At 49.3% G+C, this 17500-nt stretch overlaps 1 protein-coding gene across 1 annotated transcript in view; it reads right to left on the reverse strand.

Annotated features, from left to right (window-relative positions):
* Window positions 1–17500, reverse strand: part of zfhx4 (zinc finger homeobox 4) — a 146960-nt gene that overhangs the window by 46388 nt on the left and 83072 nt on the right. The window contains exon 6 of the mRNA XM_042298936.1: window positions 9332–9566. Within this exon, the coding sequence (XP_042154870.1) occupies window positions 9332–9566 (235 nt within the window). The remainder of the gene's footprint in view (window positions 1–9331; window positions 9567–17500) is intronic.

Here is a 17500-nt window from a genome sequence, read left to right on the forward strand (position 1 = left end):
GGCCAGAGAGAAAAAGAGACAGATAGAGAGAGAGATAGATAGATAGAGAGAAAGAGAGCGAGAATGAGAGAGGGAGATAGAGAAAGAGGGAGCGGGAGAGGGAGAGAAAGAGAGGCCAGAGAGAAAAAGAGACAGATAGAGAGATAGATAGATAGATAGAGAGAAAGAGAGCGAGAACGAGAGAGGGAGATAGAGAAAGAGGGAGCGGGAGAGGGAGAGAAAGAGAGGCCAGAGAGAAAAAGAGAGACAGACAGGGAGAGAGAGAGAGACAGACAGACAGACAGACAGACAGACAGACAGACAGACAGACAGACAGACAGACAGACAGACAGACAGACAGACAGACAGACAGACAGACAGACAGACAGACAGAGAAAGAGAGAGACAGACAGGGAGAAAAAGAGAGAGACAGACAGAAAGAGAGACAGACAGACAGAGAGAAAAAGAGAGAGACAGACAGAGAGAGAGACAGACAGAGAGAGAGAGAGAGAGAGCGAGACAGAGAGAGGGAGAGAGAGACAGACAGAGAGAGAGGGAGAGAGAGAATGATCCTGAAAAGTAACCGCTATAATTGCTAAACCGCCCCATCGCTCCAAAAAAAGAAGGGAGGGAGAATAGGAGATAAAAAGAGAGAGAAAACCCTAATGGCTTAAAGTAGTCTCAGTGTCATCACATCGCAATGCAGGGAGGAGAGGAGGAGGGAGGAGAGGAGAAAGAGGAGGGAGGAGAGGAGAGGAGAGGAGGAGGGAGGAGAGGAGGAGGGAGGAGAGGAGAGGAGGAGGGAGGAGAGGAGAGGAGGAGGGAGGAGGAGGAGGGAGGAGAGGAGGAGGGAGGAGAGGAGAAAGAGGAGGGAGGAGAGGAGAGGAGAGGAGGAGGGAGGAGAGGAGAGGAGGAGGGGAGGAGAGGAGAGGAGAGGAGGAGGGAGGAGAGGAGTAGGGAGGGAGAGGAGAGAGGAGAGGAGAGGAGAGGAGAGGAGGAGGGAGGAGAGGAGGAGGAGGGAGGAGAGGAGGAGGGAGGAGAGGAGAAAGAGGAGGGAGGAGAGGAGAGGAGGAGGGAGGAGAGGAGAGGAGGAGGGAGGAGAGGAGAGGGGAGGGAGAGGAGGGAGGAGAGGAGAGGAGGGAGGAGGGAGGAGAGGAGAGGAGGAGGGAGGAGAGGAGAAAGAGGAGGGAGGAGAGGAGAGGAGGAGGGAGGAGAGGAGAAAGAGGAGGGAGGAGAGGAGAGGAGGGAGGGAGGAGAGGAGAGGAGGAGGGAGGAGAGGAGAGGAGGAGGGAGGAGAGGAGAGGAGGAGGGAGGAGAGGAGGAGGGAGGAGAGGAGGAGGGAGGAGAGGAGGGGAGGGAGGAGAGGAGAAAGAGGAGGGAGGAGAGGAGAGGAGGAGGGAGGAGAGGAGAAAGAGGAGGGAGGAGAGGAGGAGGGAGGAGAGGAGAAAGACGAGGGAGGAGAGGAGAGGAGGAGGGAGGAGAGGAGAAAGAGGAGGGAGGAGAGGAGGAGGGAGGAGAGGTGGAGGGAGTAGAGGAGAGGAGGAGGGAGGAGAGGAGAAAGAGGAGGGAGGAAAGGAGAAAGAGGAGGGAGGAGAGGAGGAGAGGAGAAAGAGGAGGGAGGAGAGGAGAAAGAGGAGAGAGGAGAGGAGAAAGAGGAGGGAGGAGAGGAGGAGGGAGGAGAGGAGAAAGAGGAGAGAGGAGAGGAGAAAGAGGAGGAAGGAGAGGAGAGGAGGAGGGAGGAGAGGAGAAAGAGGAGAGAGGAGAGGAGAAAGAGGAGAGAGGAGAGGAGAAAGAGGAGGGAAGAGAGGAGAAAGAGGAGGGAGGAGAGGAGAGGAGGAGAGGAGAAAGAGGAGGGAGGAGAGGAGAGGAGGAGGGAGGAGTGGAGAAAGAGGAGGGAGGAGAGGAGAGGAGGAGGGAGGAGAGGAGAAAGAGGAGGGAGGAGAGGAGGAGGGAGGAGAGGAGAAAGAGGAGGGAGGAGAGGAGAGAGGAGGGAGGAGAGGAGAGGAGGAGGGAGGAGAGGAGAAAGAGGAGGGTGGAGAGGAGTAAGAGGAGGGAGGAGAGGAGAGGAGGAGGGAGGAGAGGAGAGGAGGAGGGATGAGAGGAGAAAGAGGAGGGAGGAGAGGAGAAAGAGGAGGGAGGAGAGGAGAAAGAGGAGGGAGGAGAGGAGGAAGGAGAGGAGAAATAGGAGGGAGGAGAGGAGAAAGAGGGGGAGGAGAGGAGAGGAGGAGGGAGGAGAAGAGAAAGAGGAGGGAGGAGAGGAGAGGAGAGGAAGAGGGAGGAGAGGAGAAGGGAGGAGAGGAGAGGAGGAGGGAGGAGATGAGAACGAGGATTGAGGAGAGGAGAGGAGGAAGGAGCAGAGGAGAAAGAGGAGGGAGGAGAGGGGAAATAGGAGGGAGGAGAGGAGAAAGAGGGGGAGGAGAGGAGGAGGGAGGAGAGGAGAAAAAGGAGGGAGGAGATGAAGAGGGAGGAGAGGAGAGAAGAAGGGAGGAGAGGAGGAGGGAGGAAAGGAGAAAGAGGAGGGGGAGGAGAAAGAGGGAGGAGAGGAAGAGGGAGGAGAGGAGAAAGATGAGGGAGGAGAGGGGAAAGAGGAGGGAGGAGAGGAGAAAGAGGAGGGAGGAGAGGAGAGGAAGAGGGAGGAGAGGAGAAAGGAGGAGGAGAGGAGAAAGAGGAGGGAGGAGAGGAAGAGGGAGGAGAGGAGAAAGAGGAGGGAGGAGAGGAGAGGAGAAAGATGAGGGAGGAGAGGAGAGGAAGAGGGAGGAGAGGAGAAAGATTAGGGAGGAGAGGAGAAAGAGCTAGTCATAGTAAAAACATAAGGATGATTATGCTCAGAGTTTAGTAAACTGAGGCTGCATGTTTTGTTTAGCTACGATAAGGCAATAAACTATATACATATGCACACATTCATGCACAAACATACACTGCCTCAGTGTGTGTCCATTAGGGCCTTGCCTGGCCTACAGCTGCTATATGTAAATGGTTAGCAAGGCTACACTAATCTGAACAAGACTACAAACCTCCCGGAGCCTTATCACTCAGAAAACAAAACAAAAGAGACACACACATGCACACACACACTCACGCACACACGCACACGCACACAGAGAGAGAAGCATTTAAAGTGTTGTTCAGCCCCCTGAGTCAGTGGGGTCTTTTGTTTAAAGGGGGGACTCAAACAAAGGCGGCCTTCTCCCCCCACTTTAATGTACAGGGGGGAGAGGAGAGGGGGACCTAGGGGGGATGACAGACACAGCTCAGAAATAATTACCTCCATAAGATCCCATCTCCTTTTCTGTTTCTGAGACACGGAAGATTAAAAGTGTCTGATGGATGGAGAACGGTTGTTTCTTTCTGCTTGGTCTGATGGATGGAGAACGGTTGTTTCGTACTGCTTGGTCTGATGGATGCAGAACGGTTGTTTCATACTGCTTGGTCTGATGGATGGAGAACGGTTGTTTTGTACTGCTTGGTCTGATGGATGCAGAACGGTTGTTTCGTGGAGAACGGTTGTTTCGTACTGCTGCTTGGTCTGATGGATGGAGAACGGTTGTTTCGTACTGCTTGGTCTGATGGATGGAGAACGGTTGTTTCATACTGCTTGGTCTGATGGATGCAGAACGGTTGTTTCGTACTGCTTGGTCTGATGGATGGAGAACGGTTGTTTCGTACTGCTTGGTCTGATGGATGCAGAACGGTTGTTTCGTACTGCTTGGTCTGATGGATGCAGAACGGTTGTTTCGTACTGCTTGGTCTGATGGATGGAGAACGGTTGTTTCGTACTGCTTGGTCTGATGGATGCAGAACGGTTGTTTCGTACTGCTTGGTCTGATGGATGGAGAACGGTTGTTTCGAACGGTACTGCTTGGTCTGATGGATGGAGAACGGTTTCGTTTTGGTCTGATGGATGCAGAACTGTTTCTTGGTCTGATGGATGGAGAACGGTTGTTTCTGATGGATGCAGAACGCTTGGTCTGATGGATGGATTCAGAACGGTTGTTTCGTACTGCTTGGTCTGATGGATGGAGAACGGTTGTTTCGTACTGCTTGGTCTGATGGATGCAGAACGGTTGTTTCATACTGCTTGGTCTGATGGATGGAGAACGGTTGTTTCGTACTGCTTGGTCTGATGGATGGAGAACGGTTGTTTCGTACTGCTTGGTCTGATGGATGAGAACGGTTGTTTCGTTCTGCTTGGTCTGATGGATGCAGAATGGTTGTTTCTTTCTGCTTGGTCTGATGGATGGATAACAGTTGTTTGTTTCTGCTTGGGCTGGTTCATAGGGCTGGTCCATAGGGCTGGTTCATAGGGCTGGTTCATAGGGCTGGTTCATAGGCTAGTTCATAGGGCTGGTTCATAGGGCTAGTTCATAGGGCTGGTTCATGGGGCTGGTCTATAGGGCTGGTTCATAGGGCTAGTCCATAGGGCTGGTTCATAGGGCTGGTCCATAGGGCTGGTTCATAGGGCTGGTTCATAGGCTAGTTCATAGGGCTGGTTCATAGGGCTAGTTCATAGGGCTGGTTCATGGGGCTGGTCTATAGGGCTGGTTCATAGGGCTAGTTCATAGGCTGGTTCATAGGGCTGGTCCATAGGGCTGGTTCATAGGGCTGGTTCATAGGGCTAGTTCATAGGGCTGGTTCATAGGGCTAGTTCATAGGGCTGGTTCATAGGGCTAGTTCATAGGGCTGGTTAATAGGGCTAGTTCATAGGGCTGGTTCATAGGGCTGGTCCATAGGGCTGGTTCATAGGGCTGGTTCATAAGGCTGGTTCATAGGGCTAGTTCATAGGGCTGGTTCATAGGGCTGGTCCATAGGGCTGGTTCATAGGGCTAGTTCATAGGGCTGGTTCAGAGGGCTGGTCCATAGGGCTAGTTCATAGGGCTGGTTCATAGGGCTGGTTCATAGGGCTAGTTCATAGGGATAGTTCATAGGGGTGGTTCATAGGGCTGGTTCATAGGGCTAGTTCATAGGGCTGGTTCAGAGGGCTGGTCCATAGGGCTAGTTCATAGGGCTGGTTCATAGGGCTGGTTCATAGGGCTAGTTCATAGGGATAGTTCATAGGGGTGGTTCATAGGGCTGGTTCATAGGGCTGGTTCATGGGGCTGGTCTATAGGGCTAGTTCATAGGGCTGGTTCATAGGGCTGGTTCATAGGGCTAGTTCATGCGGCTGGTTGATAGGGCTGGTTCATAGGGCTAGTTCATAGGGCTGGTCCATAGGGCTGGTTCATAGGGCTGGTTCATAGGGCTGGTTCATAGGGCTGGTCCATAGGGCTGGTTCATAGGGCTGGTTCATAGGGCTGGTTCATAGGGCTGGTACATAGGGCTGGTTCATAGGGCTGGTTCATGGGGCTGGTTCATAAGGAGATAAACAGTCTAATGGAGCAGCACTACACACACAGATACACTCTCAGAAGCAACTACTGCACAATCAATCCTTTTCGCTTCAGATTCTTCGTCTCTTATCGTTTAACACTACATTTCATGTTTTTTTCCTTCAATAACATAACAGTGTGTCTGTCACTGTTTCAAACATTCTCTATCAGCCATTTGTTTCATCTTAAAACTGAGGATGGAAAAAATGTGACTGAGAACCAGTCCATTTGTCCTGCATGTACATCTATGTTAAAGTTCTCATAGCAGCTCTATTCACCATCTAACTCTGTTATACAAACACGGGGGGAAAACCAATCATCTCATTTGGACTAACAACTTTTGGCCTCTGTTCAAAGCCAGACAACAAAATGGCTGAACTCTCTGTGTCATGTTGTAGAGGAATTCATTCTCCCTGTCTGGGATCTAAACTGGCATTCTCTATCAAGTCAATTTCCTTAAACTCTGCTGATTCTCCATAGGGTAGGAGGATTTATAAACACATACACACACATGAAGGACGTGCACACACACACACGAAGGACGCGCACACACACACACGAAGGACGTGCACACACACACACGAAGGACGCGCACACACACACACGAAGGACGTGCACACACACACATGGGTACAGAACATGGGCGGTGAGTGTTTTTGTTTCACGTTTTTATGGGGAAACCATTTTAACAAGCTCAAGTGTGTGTAAAAAGCTGCGTTGGCCGGCTCTAAGATTACATTGATTTACAAATGGGGGAACTCCACTTAAAACTCATGTTTAACCACATCACACTCACACGCTCACAAACACGCACACACACTTAGCTCTATGGTGTTTACCTAGAGTAAATGAGGAGACAACTGGGGAATGACGTGGGGAGTTACCGTCACCTAGGGACAACAGGCAGTGAGAGAGTCTCAGACACACCCACACCAAGCGAGACATGTTGATTACTACACGGCTAACTTACTGAGAAGTCACAGGGAAAGTGGTGGGAGAGAGAGTGAGATAAATACTATTTTCTCGACTACAGTGACTCTCGTCCACCTTCCATAGCCCCACATACAGATAGAACAAGGCCCATTAATGAGACAATAAAACCAGCATCAAACCTATTTCATGAAATCCACTCACAGGTATAGTCCTGAGCAATAGCAAGCTGTTATTCCCAGTGTGTCAGACTTCTGCTTTAACAGAAAGACACCTCTCAGCACTTCAATAAATATGGTTCATAGCAACCAGTAACTAACCAATAGAAACTGTACAGGACAGGAGTTATGCAGCAGCAGAAGCAAATGCTAAACTCACATGTACATAATCATCCACATGTACATAATCATCCACATGTACATAATCATCCACATGTACATAATCATCCACATGTACATAATCATCCACATGTACTCAGTCTGTTCCCTATAGGCAATTATACAATCACATCTGCTCCATTGCAAAGAAAGTTCAGGTATTCTGAAAGGCCTGAAATGAACATCCACACTTCTCTCCAACTGTCTCCTTTATAGTGTAAAAGGAAACAGGTAAATCAGTTTTACTAGGTACTTGGTGAAATAATACCGCGGTTCCCCAAAACATGATGCAGTATGGGAAGAAGCAGGGCGTCCAGGAACGTGCCCAGCAGCGTCAACTCAAACCCTACACATCCTCCTTAGTGGAAATGCACTATGTGGCATACAACTGGGGGTATATAACCCCCCCCAAAAAAAACAACAACATTTGTTTAACAGTGGAACATTTGAAAAAAATATTTGCATAGTAAGTTGTGGAGGAGACCGAAATGGACAGGAGCAGAGATTGAATGGAGAAAAAAAGTGAGTGTGTGTGAGTGTGAGTGTGTGTGAGTGTATGTGAGTGTGTGTGTGTGTGTGTGTGTGTGTGTGTGTGTGTGTGTGTGTGTGTGTGTGTATGAGTGAGTGTATGTGAATGTGTGTGTGTGAGTGTGTGTGAGTGTATGTGTGTGAGACAGAATAAACTTTTAGGGAGAATAGGGGTGTGTGTTAAAAGGCACAGTAATGATTTATCTATCCTGGCTTGTCTTGTGGACCCAACTCCCTTGTGGACCCAACCCAAATCTGAATCACCTGTGATCCACTTCTAATTAAAACCAAACGTATAAACGGCCTACTTTTCCCTCAATATGGCAGCTCTCTCTTCTTTTCTCCATACGGTCAAGGCTGTGTGTGTGTGTGTGTGTGTGTGTGTGTGTGTGTGTGTGTGTGTGTGTGTGTGTGTGTGTGTGTGTGTGTGTGTAGAGAGCTGCTATCACATGTGGTTCTCAGTACTGGACACATCTGGTTTGCGGGTCCATATATAAACAGGACACTTTGGGGAGCACAGATTAATGTCTAACACACACACACACACACACACACTAAAAGTGCACTGGAATGCCATTCAAAACGTGTTAGCCGTCCCTCCCGACAGGTCAAGCAAAGCAAAAACAAGTTAAGCACTCATTTCATTGTGCCGGATTAGCATAGGAATGATTATATAATAGACTATGACTGTGTCTTCTGGTTTAAATTACAGCCCCCCCTCCCTCTACACCGTAACCCCCCGACTCAAAGAAAACCATTCATCTTTTTTTTGTCTCTCAGAATGTTTTACAGTTCTGCTACACTTATTAGTGGCTGGCAGACCCTGGGCTTTTAAATGAAAGCCAAATTGCTTTGGTCATGAGAAAGGAAATGAAGGCTCACTCCAGGGAAAGACGTGTATGTGTGTGTGTGTGTGTGTGTGTGTGTGTGTGTGTGTGTGTGTGTGTGTGTGATCCTCCCAAAGGCAGAGTTTCATAAGTCTGGGATGCCTGGGATGTCCCCGCACAGGGGACGGCAGAGTGTGTGTGTGTGTTGGTGATATAAGCGTAGCACCATAATGGGAACAGCGTGCTCATTTTGGGGAGATTAGGTGGACTGCACTGCCTGACTCAAAAGACGTGATCTGAGTACGGCGGGTGAGAGGGATGGAGAGAGGGAGGGAAGGATGGAGAGAAGAAAGGAGGGAGGGAGGACTGGAGGGAGGGAGGACTGGAGGGAGGGAGGGAGGAATGGAGGGATGGAGGGAGGGAGGGAGGAATGGAGGGAAGGAGGGTGGGATGGAGGGAGGGAGGAATGGAGGGAGGGAGGAATGGAGGGAGGGAGGAATGGAGAGAAGAAAGGAGGGAGGGATGGAGGGAGGGAGGAGGAATGGAGGGAAGGAGGGAGGACTGGAGGGAGGGATGGAGGGAGAGAAGAAGGGAGGGAGGAATGGAGGGAAGGAGGAATGGAGGGAGGGAGGAAGGAATGGAGGGAGGGAGGGAGGAATGGAGGGAGGGAGGAATGGAGGGAGGGAGGGAGGAATGGAGGGAAGGAGGGTGGGATGGAAGGAGGGATTGATGCTAAACAGGTAGTTAAATTGTTAATCAAATAGCTACCTGGACTATCTGCATTGACCCATTTTGCACTAACTCTTTTGACTCATCACTTACACTGCTGCTACTGTCTATTATCTATCCTGTTGCCTGGTCACTTTATCCCTACATATACATGTATATATCTACCTGCATTGCCTCGTACCCCTGCACATGGACTCGGTACTGGTACCCTGTGTATATAGCCATGTTATCATAACTCATTGTGTATTTATTCCTCATGCTATTTTTATTCATTTCTTTCAATTTTTTTCTCTCTGCATTTTTAGGAAATAAGCATTTCGTTGTTTACGAAGCATGTGACAAATAACATTTGATTTTATTTGATGAGGGAGGGAGGGAGAGAGGGAGGGAGGGAGGGGGGGAGGGGTAGATGAATGTGGTGGTAAAGGGTTTTGGGAGAGATGGAGGAAGAGATGGTTTGGTTGTGGTAGCAGGAAGGAACGGGCGTGGGTAAAGAATGGGGGAAACAAGGACTTAGACTAGTATGCTGTGGGTCCAAGTCCCATGTTTCAAATCAAATCCAAGAAAACCCATATAAAAACGAATAAACCATTACCTTGTTGTTGTGGGCAGTCTTTGACGTGGTAGAGTTGGTGTAGATTCAGGCCATCTTCCTCTCCTCCCAGTCCCTGCTGGTGGAGCTGTAGCTTCCTCAGACCCTCGTTCTGCTGGTGGCGGGGGGAGCGAGCGTGCTGCACCAGGTTCAGACAGGCCTTGGTGGAGTAGTCACACAGGGCACAGTAGTACACACACTGCTCACCGCTGCACGCACTCTCCTGCTTCTGCAAGTGCTGTAGGAGAGAGGATGAGAGAGTAGAGAGATTGTTAACATTTGTATGAGAAATAGCTTTTTGATTGATGGTCAAGGACAAAGGTGCAGACAGCAAACTTGCCTATACCTGAAGCACAGTATTCTGGGACTCACTATTATCTAGTAGGACAAAAACAGTAGAGCCAATGTTTCAAATGTAGGAAAGAGAAATCAACAAAGGATATTTCTGAGCGGACAGGAAAACAAATCCAGTGTGCTTAGAAGAATGAAAGGATGGTAATAAACGGATGGAAGAAAAGCCCGATGGTACTGACAAGAAGGAGAGGAGGAACAAAATGAGGAGAGGAGAGACTCAAGTCAGGAGAGGAGAGACTCAAGTGAGGAGAGGAGAACAAAGTGAGGAGAGGAGAGACTCAAGTCAGGAGAGGAGAGACTCAAGTCAGGAGAGGCGAGACTCAAGTGAGGAGAGGAGAACAAAGTGAGGAGAGGAGAGACAAAGTGAGGAGAGGAGAGACAAAGTGAGGAGAGGAGAGACAAAGTGAGGAGAGGAGAGACAAAGTGAGGAGAGGAGAGACAAAGTGAGGAGAGGAGAGACAAAGTGAGGAGAGACAAAGTGAGGAGAGGAGAGACAAAGTGAGAGGAGAGACAAAGTGAGGAGAGGAGAGACAAAGTGAGGAGAGGAGAGACAAAGTGAGGAGAGGAGAGACAAAGTGAGGAGAGGAGAGACAAAGTGAGGAGAGGAGAGACAAAGTGAGGAGAGGAGAGACAAAGTGAGGAGAGACAAAGTGAGGAGAGGAGAGACAAAGTGAGGAGAGGAGAGACTCAAGTGAGGAGAGGAGAGACTCAAGTGAGGAGAGGAGAGACAAAGTGAGGAGAGGAGAGACAAAGTGAGGAGAGGAGAGACAAAGTGAGGAGAGGAGAGACAAAGTGAGGAGAGGAGAGACAAAGTGAGGAGAGGAGAACAAAGTGAGGAGAGGAGAGACAAAGTGAGGAGAGGAGAGACAAAGTGAGGAGAGGAGAGACAAAGTGAGGAGAGGAGAGACAAAGTGAGGAGAGGAGAGACAAAGTGAGGAGAGGAGAGACAGACAAAGTGAGGAGAGGAGAGACAAAGTGAGGAGAGGAGAGACAAAGTGAGGAGAGGAGAGACAAAGTGGGAGAGGAGAGACAAAGTGAGGAGAGGAGAGACAATGTGAGGAGAGGAGAGACAAAGTGAGGAGAGGAGAGACAAAGTGAGGAGAGGAGAGACAAAGTGAGGAGAGGAGAGACAAAATGAGGAGGAGAGAGACAAAGTGAGGAGAGGAGAGACAAAGTGAGGAGAGGAGAGACAAAGTGAGAGAGAGAGAGAGACAAAGTGAGGAGAGGAGAGACAAAGTGAGGAGAGGAGAGACAAAGTGAGGAGAGGAGAGACAAAGTGAGGAGAGGAGAGACAAAGTGAGGAGAGGAGAGACAAAGTGAGGAGAGGAGAGACAATGTGAGGAGAGGAGAGACAAAGTGAGGAGAGGAGAGACAAAGTGAGGAGAGGAGAGACAAAGTGAGGAGAGGAGAGACAAAGTGAGGAGAGGAGAGACAAAGTGAGGAGAGGAGAGACAAAGTGAGGAGAGGAGAGACAATGTGAGGAGAGGAGAGACAAAGTGAGGAGAGGAGAGACAAAATGTGAGAGAGGAGAGACAATGTGAGGAGAGGAGAGACAAAGTGAGGAGAGGAGAGACAATGAGAGAGAGGAGAGACAAAGTGAGGAGAGGAGAGACAAAATGAGGAGAGGAGAGACAATGTGAGGAGAGGAGACAAAGAGAGACAAAGTGAGGAGAGGAGAGACAAATGGAGGAGAGGAGAGACAAAGTGAGGAGAGGAGAGACAAAATGAGGAGAGAGAGACTCAAGTCAGGAGAGGAGAGACTCAAGTGAGGAGAGGAGAGACAAAATGAGGAGAGGAGAGACTCAAGTCAGGAGAGGAGAGACTCAAGTGAGGAGAGGAGAGACAAAGTGAGGAGAGGAGAGACAAAGTGAGGAGAGGAGAGACAAAGTGAGGAGAGGAGAGACAAAATGAGGAGAGGAGAGACAATGTGAGGAGAGGAGAGACAAAGTGAGGAGAGGAGAGACAAAATGAGGAGAGGAGAGAAAAAAGTGAGGAGAGGAGAGACAAAGTGAGGAGAGGAGAGACAAAGTGAGGGAGAGGAGAGACAAAGTGAGGAGAGACAAAGTGAGGAGAGGAGAGACAAAGTGAGGAGAGGAGAGACAAAGTGAGGAGAGGAGAGACAAAGTGAGGAGAGGAGAGACAAAGTGAGGAGAGAACAAAGTGAGGAGAGGAGAGACAAAGTGAGGAGAGGAGAGACTAAATGAGGCAAGACAAAGTGAGGAGAGGAGAGACAAAGTGAGGAGAGACAAAGTGAGGAGAGGAGAGACAAAGTGAGGAGAGGAGAGACAAAGTGAGGAGAGGAGAGACAATGTGAGGAGAGGAGAGACAAAGTGTGGAGAGGAGAGACAAAGTGAGGAGAGGAGAGACAAAGTGAGGAGAGGAGAGACAAAGTGTGGAGAGGAGAGACAAAGTGAGGAGAGGAGAGACAAAGTGAGGAGAGGAGAGACAAAGTGAGGAGAGGAGAGACAAAGTGAGGAGAGGAGAGACAAAGTGAGGAGAGGAGAGACAAAGTGAGGAGAGGAGAGACTCAAGTCAGGAGAGGAGAGACAAAGTGAGGAGAGGAGAGACAAAGTGAGGAGAGGAGAGACAAAGTGAGGAGAGGAGAGACAAAGTGAGGAGAGGAGGTACAAAATGAGGAGAGGGGAGAAAAGTGAGGAGAGGAGAGACAAAGTGAGGAGAGGAGAGACTAAATGAGGCAAGACAAAGTGAGGAGAGGAGAGACAAAGTGAGGAGAGACAAAGTGAGGAGAGGAGAGACAAAGTGAGGAGAGGAGAGACAAAGTGTGGAGAGGAGAGACAATGTGAGGAGAGGAGAGACAGGAGACAATGTGAGGAGAGGAGAGACAATGTGAGGAGAGGAGAGACAAAGTGAGGAGAGGAGAGACAAAGTGTGGAGAGGAGAGACAAAGTGAGGAGAGGAGAGACAAAGTGAGGAGAGGAGAGACAAAGTGAGGAGAGGAGAGACAAAGTGAGGAGAGGAGAGACAAAGTGAGGAGAGGAGAGACAAAGTGAGGAGAGGAGAGACTCAAGTCAGGAGAGGAGAGACAAAGTGAGGAGAGGAGAGACAAAGTGAGGAGAGGAGAGACAAAGTGAGGAGAGGAGAGACAAAGTGAGGAGAGGAGGTACAAAATGAGGAGAGGGAGAAAAAGTGAGGAGAGGAGAGACAAAGTGAGGAGAGGAGAGACTAAATGAGGCAAGACAAAGTGAGGAGAGGAGAGACAAAGTGAGGAGAGACAAAGTGAGGAGAGGAGAGACAAAGTGAGGAGAGGAGAGACAAAGTGTGGAGAGGAGAGACAAAGTGTGGAGAGGAGAGACAATGTGAGGAGAGGAGAGACAAAGGAGGAGAGGAGAGACAAAGTGAGGAGAGGAGAGACAAAGTGAGGAGAGGAGAGACAAAGTGAGGAGAGGAGAGACAAAGTGAGGAGAGGAGAGACTCAAGTCAGGAGAGGAGAGACAAAGTGAGGAGAGGAGAGACAAAGTGAGGAGAGACAAAGTGAGGAGAGGAGAGACAAAGTGAGGAGAGGAGGTACAAAATGAGGAGAGGGGAGAAAAAGTGAGGAGAGGAGAGACAAAGTGAGGAGAGACAAAGTGAGGAGAGGAGAGACAAAGTGAGGAGAGGAGAGACTAAATGAGGCAAGACAAAGTGAGGAGAGACAATGTGAGGAGAGGAGAGACAAAGTGAGGAGAGGAGAGACAAAGTGAGGAGAGGAGAGACAAAGTGAGGAGAGGAGAGACAAAGTAAGGAGAGGAGAGACAAAGTGAGGAGAGGAGAGACTAAATGAGGCAAGACAAAGTGAGGAGAGGAGAGACAAAGTGAGGAGAGACAATGTGAGGAGAGGAGAGACAAAGTGAGGAGAGGAGAGACAAAGTGAGGAGAGGAGAGACAAAGTGAGGAGAGGAGAGACAAAGTGAGGAGAGGAGAGACTCAAGTCAGGAGAGGAGAGACAAAGTGAGGAGAGGAGAGATAAAGTGAGGAGAGGAGAGATAAAGTGAGGAGAGGAGAGACAAAGTGAGGAGAGGAGAGACAAAGTGAGGAGAGGAGAGACAAAGTGAGGAGAGGAGAGAGACAAAGTGAGGAGAGACAAAGTGAGGAGAGGAGAGACAAAGTGAGGAGAGGAGAGACAAAGTGAGGAGAGGAGAGACAAAGTGAGGAGACAATGTGAGGAGAGACAAAGTGAGGAGAGGAGAGACAATGTGAGGAGAGGAGAGACAAAGTGAGGAGAGGAGAGACAAAGTGTGGAGAGGAGAGACAATGTGAGGAGAGGAGAGACAAAGTGAGGAGAGGAGAGACAAAGTGAGGAGAGGAGAGACAAAGTGAGGAGAGGAGAGACAAAGTGAGGAGAGGAGAGACAAAGTGAGGAGAGGAGAGACTCAAGTCAGGAGAGGAGAGACAAAGTGAGGAGAGGAGAGACAAAGTGAGGAGAGGAGAGACAAAGTGAGGAGAGGAGAGACAAAGTGAGGAGAGGAGGACAAAATGAGGAGAGGAGAGAAAAGTGAGGAGAGGAGAGACAAAGTGAGGAGAGGAGAGACTAAATGAGGCAAGACAAAGTGAGGAGAGGAGAGACAAAGTGAGGAGAGACAAAGTGAGGAGAGGAGAGACAAAGTGAGGAGAGGAGAGACAAAGTGTGGAGAGGAGAGACAAAGTGAGGAGAGGAGAGACAATGTGAGGAGAGGAGAGACAAAGTGAGGAGAGGAGAGACAAAGTGAGGAGAGGAGAGACAAAGTGAGGAGAGGAGAGACAAAGTGAGAGGAGAGACAAAGAGGAGAGGAGAGACAAAGTGAGGAGAGGAGAGACTCAAGTCAGGAGAGGAGAGACAAAGTGAGGAGAGGAGAGACAAAGTGAGGAGAGGAGAGACAAAGTGAGGAGAGGAGAGACAAAGTGAGGAGAGGAGAGACAAAATGAGGAGAGGGGAGAAAAAGTGAGGAGAGGAGAGACAAAGTGAGGAGAGAGAGACAAAGTGAGGAGAGGTGAGACAAAGTGAGGAGAGGAGAGACTAAATGAGGCAAGACAAAGTGAGGAGAGACAATGTGAGGAGAGGAGAGACAAAGGAGGAGAGAGGAGAGACAAAGTGAGGAGAGGAGAGACAAAGTGAGGAGAGGAGAGACAAAGTGAGGAGAGGAGAGACAAAGTGAGGAGAGGAGAGACAAATGAGGCAAGACAAAGTGAGGAGAGGAGAGACAAAGTGAGGAGAGGAGAGACAATGTGAGGAGAGGAGAGACAAAGTGAGGAGAGGAGAGACAAAGTGAGGAGAGGAGAGATAAAGTGAGGAGAGGAGAGATAAAGTGAGGAGAGGAGAGACAAAGTGAGGAGAGGAGAGACAAAGTGAGGAGAAGAGAGACAAAGTGAGGAGAGGAGAGACAAAGTGAGGAGAGGAGAGATAAAGTGAGGAGGGGAGAGACAAAGTGAGGAGAAGAGAGACAAAGTGAGGAGAGGAGAGATAAAGTGAGGAGAGGAGAGATAAAGTGAGGAGAGGAGAGACAAAGTGAGGAGAGAGACAAAGTGAGGAGGAGGAGAGACAAAGTGAGGAGAGGAGAGACAAAGTGAGGAGAGGAGAGACAAAGTGAGGAGAGGAGAGACAAAGTGAGGAGAGGAGAGACAAAGTGAGGAGAGGAGAGACAAAGTGAGGAGAGGAGAGACAAAGTGAGGAGAGGAGAGATAAAGTGAGGAGAGGAGAGACAAAGTGAGGAGAGGAGAGACAATGTGAGGAGAGGAGAGACAAAGTGAGGAGAGGAGAGACAAAGTGAGGAGAGGAGAGACAAAGTGAGGAGAGGAGAGACAAAGTGAGGAGAGGAGAGACAAAGTGAGGAGAGGAGAGACAAAGTGAGGAGAGGAGAGATAAAGTGAGGAGAGGAGAGACAAAGTGAGGAGAGGGAGAGACAAAGTGAGGAGAGGAGAGACAAAGTGAGGAGAGGAGAGACAAAGTGAGGAGAGGAGAGATGAAGTGAGGGAGGGAGAGACAAAGTGAGGAGAGGAGAGACAAAGTGAGGAGAGGAGAGATAAAAGTGAGGAGAGGAGAGACAAAGTGAGGAGAGGAGAGATAAAGTGAGGAGAGGGAGACAAAGTGAGGAGAGGAGAGACAAAGTGAGGAGAGGAGAGATAAAGTGAGGAGAGGGAGACAAAGTGAGGAGAGGAGAGACAAAGTGAGGAGAGGGAGACAAAGTGAGGAGGGAGAGACAAAGTGAGGAGAGGAGAGACAAAGTGAGGAGAGGAGAGACAAAGTGAGGAGAGGAGAGACAAAGTGAGGAGAGGAGAGACAAAGTGAGGAGAGGAGAGACAAAGTGAGGAGAGGAGAGACAAAGTGAGGAGAGACAAAGTGAGGAGAGGAGAGACAAAGTGAGGAGAGGAGAGATAAAGTGAGGAGAGGAGAGATAAAGTGAGGAGGGGAGAGACAAAGTGAGGAGAAGAGAGACAAAGTGAGGAGAGGAGAGACAAAGTGAGGAGAGGAGAGATAAAGTGAGGAGGGGAGAGACAAAGTGAGGAGAAGAGAGACAAAGTGAGGAGAGGAGAGATAAAGTGAGGAGAGGAGAGACAAAGTGAGCAGAGGAGAGACAAAGTGAGGAGAGGAGAGATAAAGTGAGGAGAGGAGAGACAAAGTGAGGAGAGGAGAGACAAAGTGAGGAGAGGAGAGATAAAGTGAGGAGAGGAGAGACAAAGTGAGGAGAGGAGAGACAAAGTGAGGAGGGGAGAGACAAAGTGAGGAGAGGAGAGACAAAGTGAGGAGAGGAGAGACAAAATCTAGTTTTTGAAAAGGTGTTTTCACAAGTTCATTTGAAAAACCTGTTATTTCTCAGACACGGGACAACAGACGTGTTAGGATTCACAGTGTGTGTGAGAGGGTGTGTGTGAGTGTGTGTATGTACCTAGCTGAGCTTCCTAAATCTACTCTTCAAACAAAATACTAAAACTAAGAACACAAAAGTCATAAGACTAAGAGTGTGTAGAGGCAGAGCTGTTTTGTGTGTGAGAAGCATGTTGTCCAGCTCTAGTTGTTATTATGAACAGCAGGGAAGGTGCTGTCAGTTGTAAGCTTGAATTTTGACCAACTCCCCTACCCCCTACCCCCACGCTTGCCCTCCACTAACACCCCCCTCCCCCCAGCCTCATACATCTGGGGAAGCCAAGCATATCAAGTGTGTCTCCATAGCTGGCGACCTAATGAACAATGGGCAGAAACAAAAGGCCAGGCTAGAAGCTTGATTAACTGATCCTCTGATAGAATACAGAGAGGGGAACACATGCCGTCAAGCTGCAGGTGTGTGTGTGTGTGAGAGAGAGAGAGAGAGAGAGAGAGAGAGAGAGAGAGAGAGAGAGAGAAACCTGACTACTAAGGATTAGCCACATATCTAACGCACATCACCCCCCCCTTCTCTCTTTCTCGTGGTCTTTGTTTTTTCAGAAAAAGAAACGTACAAGGTTTTTCTCACGAGGCAGTGGGATGTCCGTGGCAGTCAGGGGCCCTTTCAGGGGTCTTAAGTTTTAATTAAGTCGGAGTTGTCAGAAGAAAGCCGCATGCACCCACACAGAGTGCTGGCCAGCACTCACGGTCATTAATTACAGCTATCTTTGTTTCTCTGTGAAAGAGAGGCCTCCTTTTCTGCCTGTGTAGACAGACACGCTCAGAGAGCACAGCTAACACTCTGCAAGGCCACACTGAGACACTAACCTCTTTCTTTCTGTCTCTTTTTGTCCCTCTTTATGTCCCTCTGCAACCAAACTCCATACATAAGAAATACTAATTCTTTCCCTGCTTTTCAGAGAGTACAGAGGGAGACACACAAAGAAAGAACAGCCATCTTGTTGTGAGCCATGATGAAGACA

Source organism: Oncorhynchus tshawytscha, linkage group LG16 (assembly GCF_018296145.1).
Source record: "Oncorhynchus tshawytscha isolate Ot180627B linkage group LG16, Otsh_v2.0, whole genome shotgun sequence".
Lineage (NCBI taxonomy): Eukaryota > Metazoa > Chordata > Actinopteri > Salmoniformes > Salmonidae > Oncorhynchus > Oncorhynchus tshawytscha.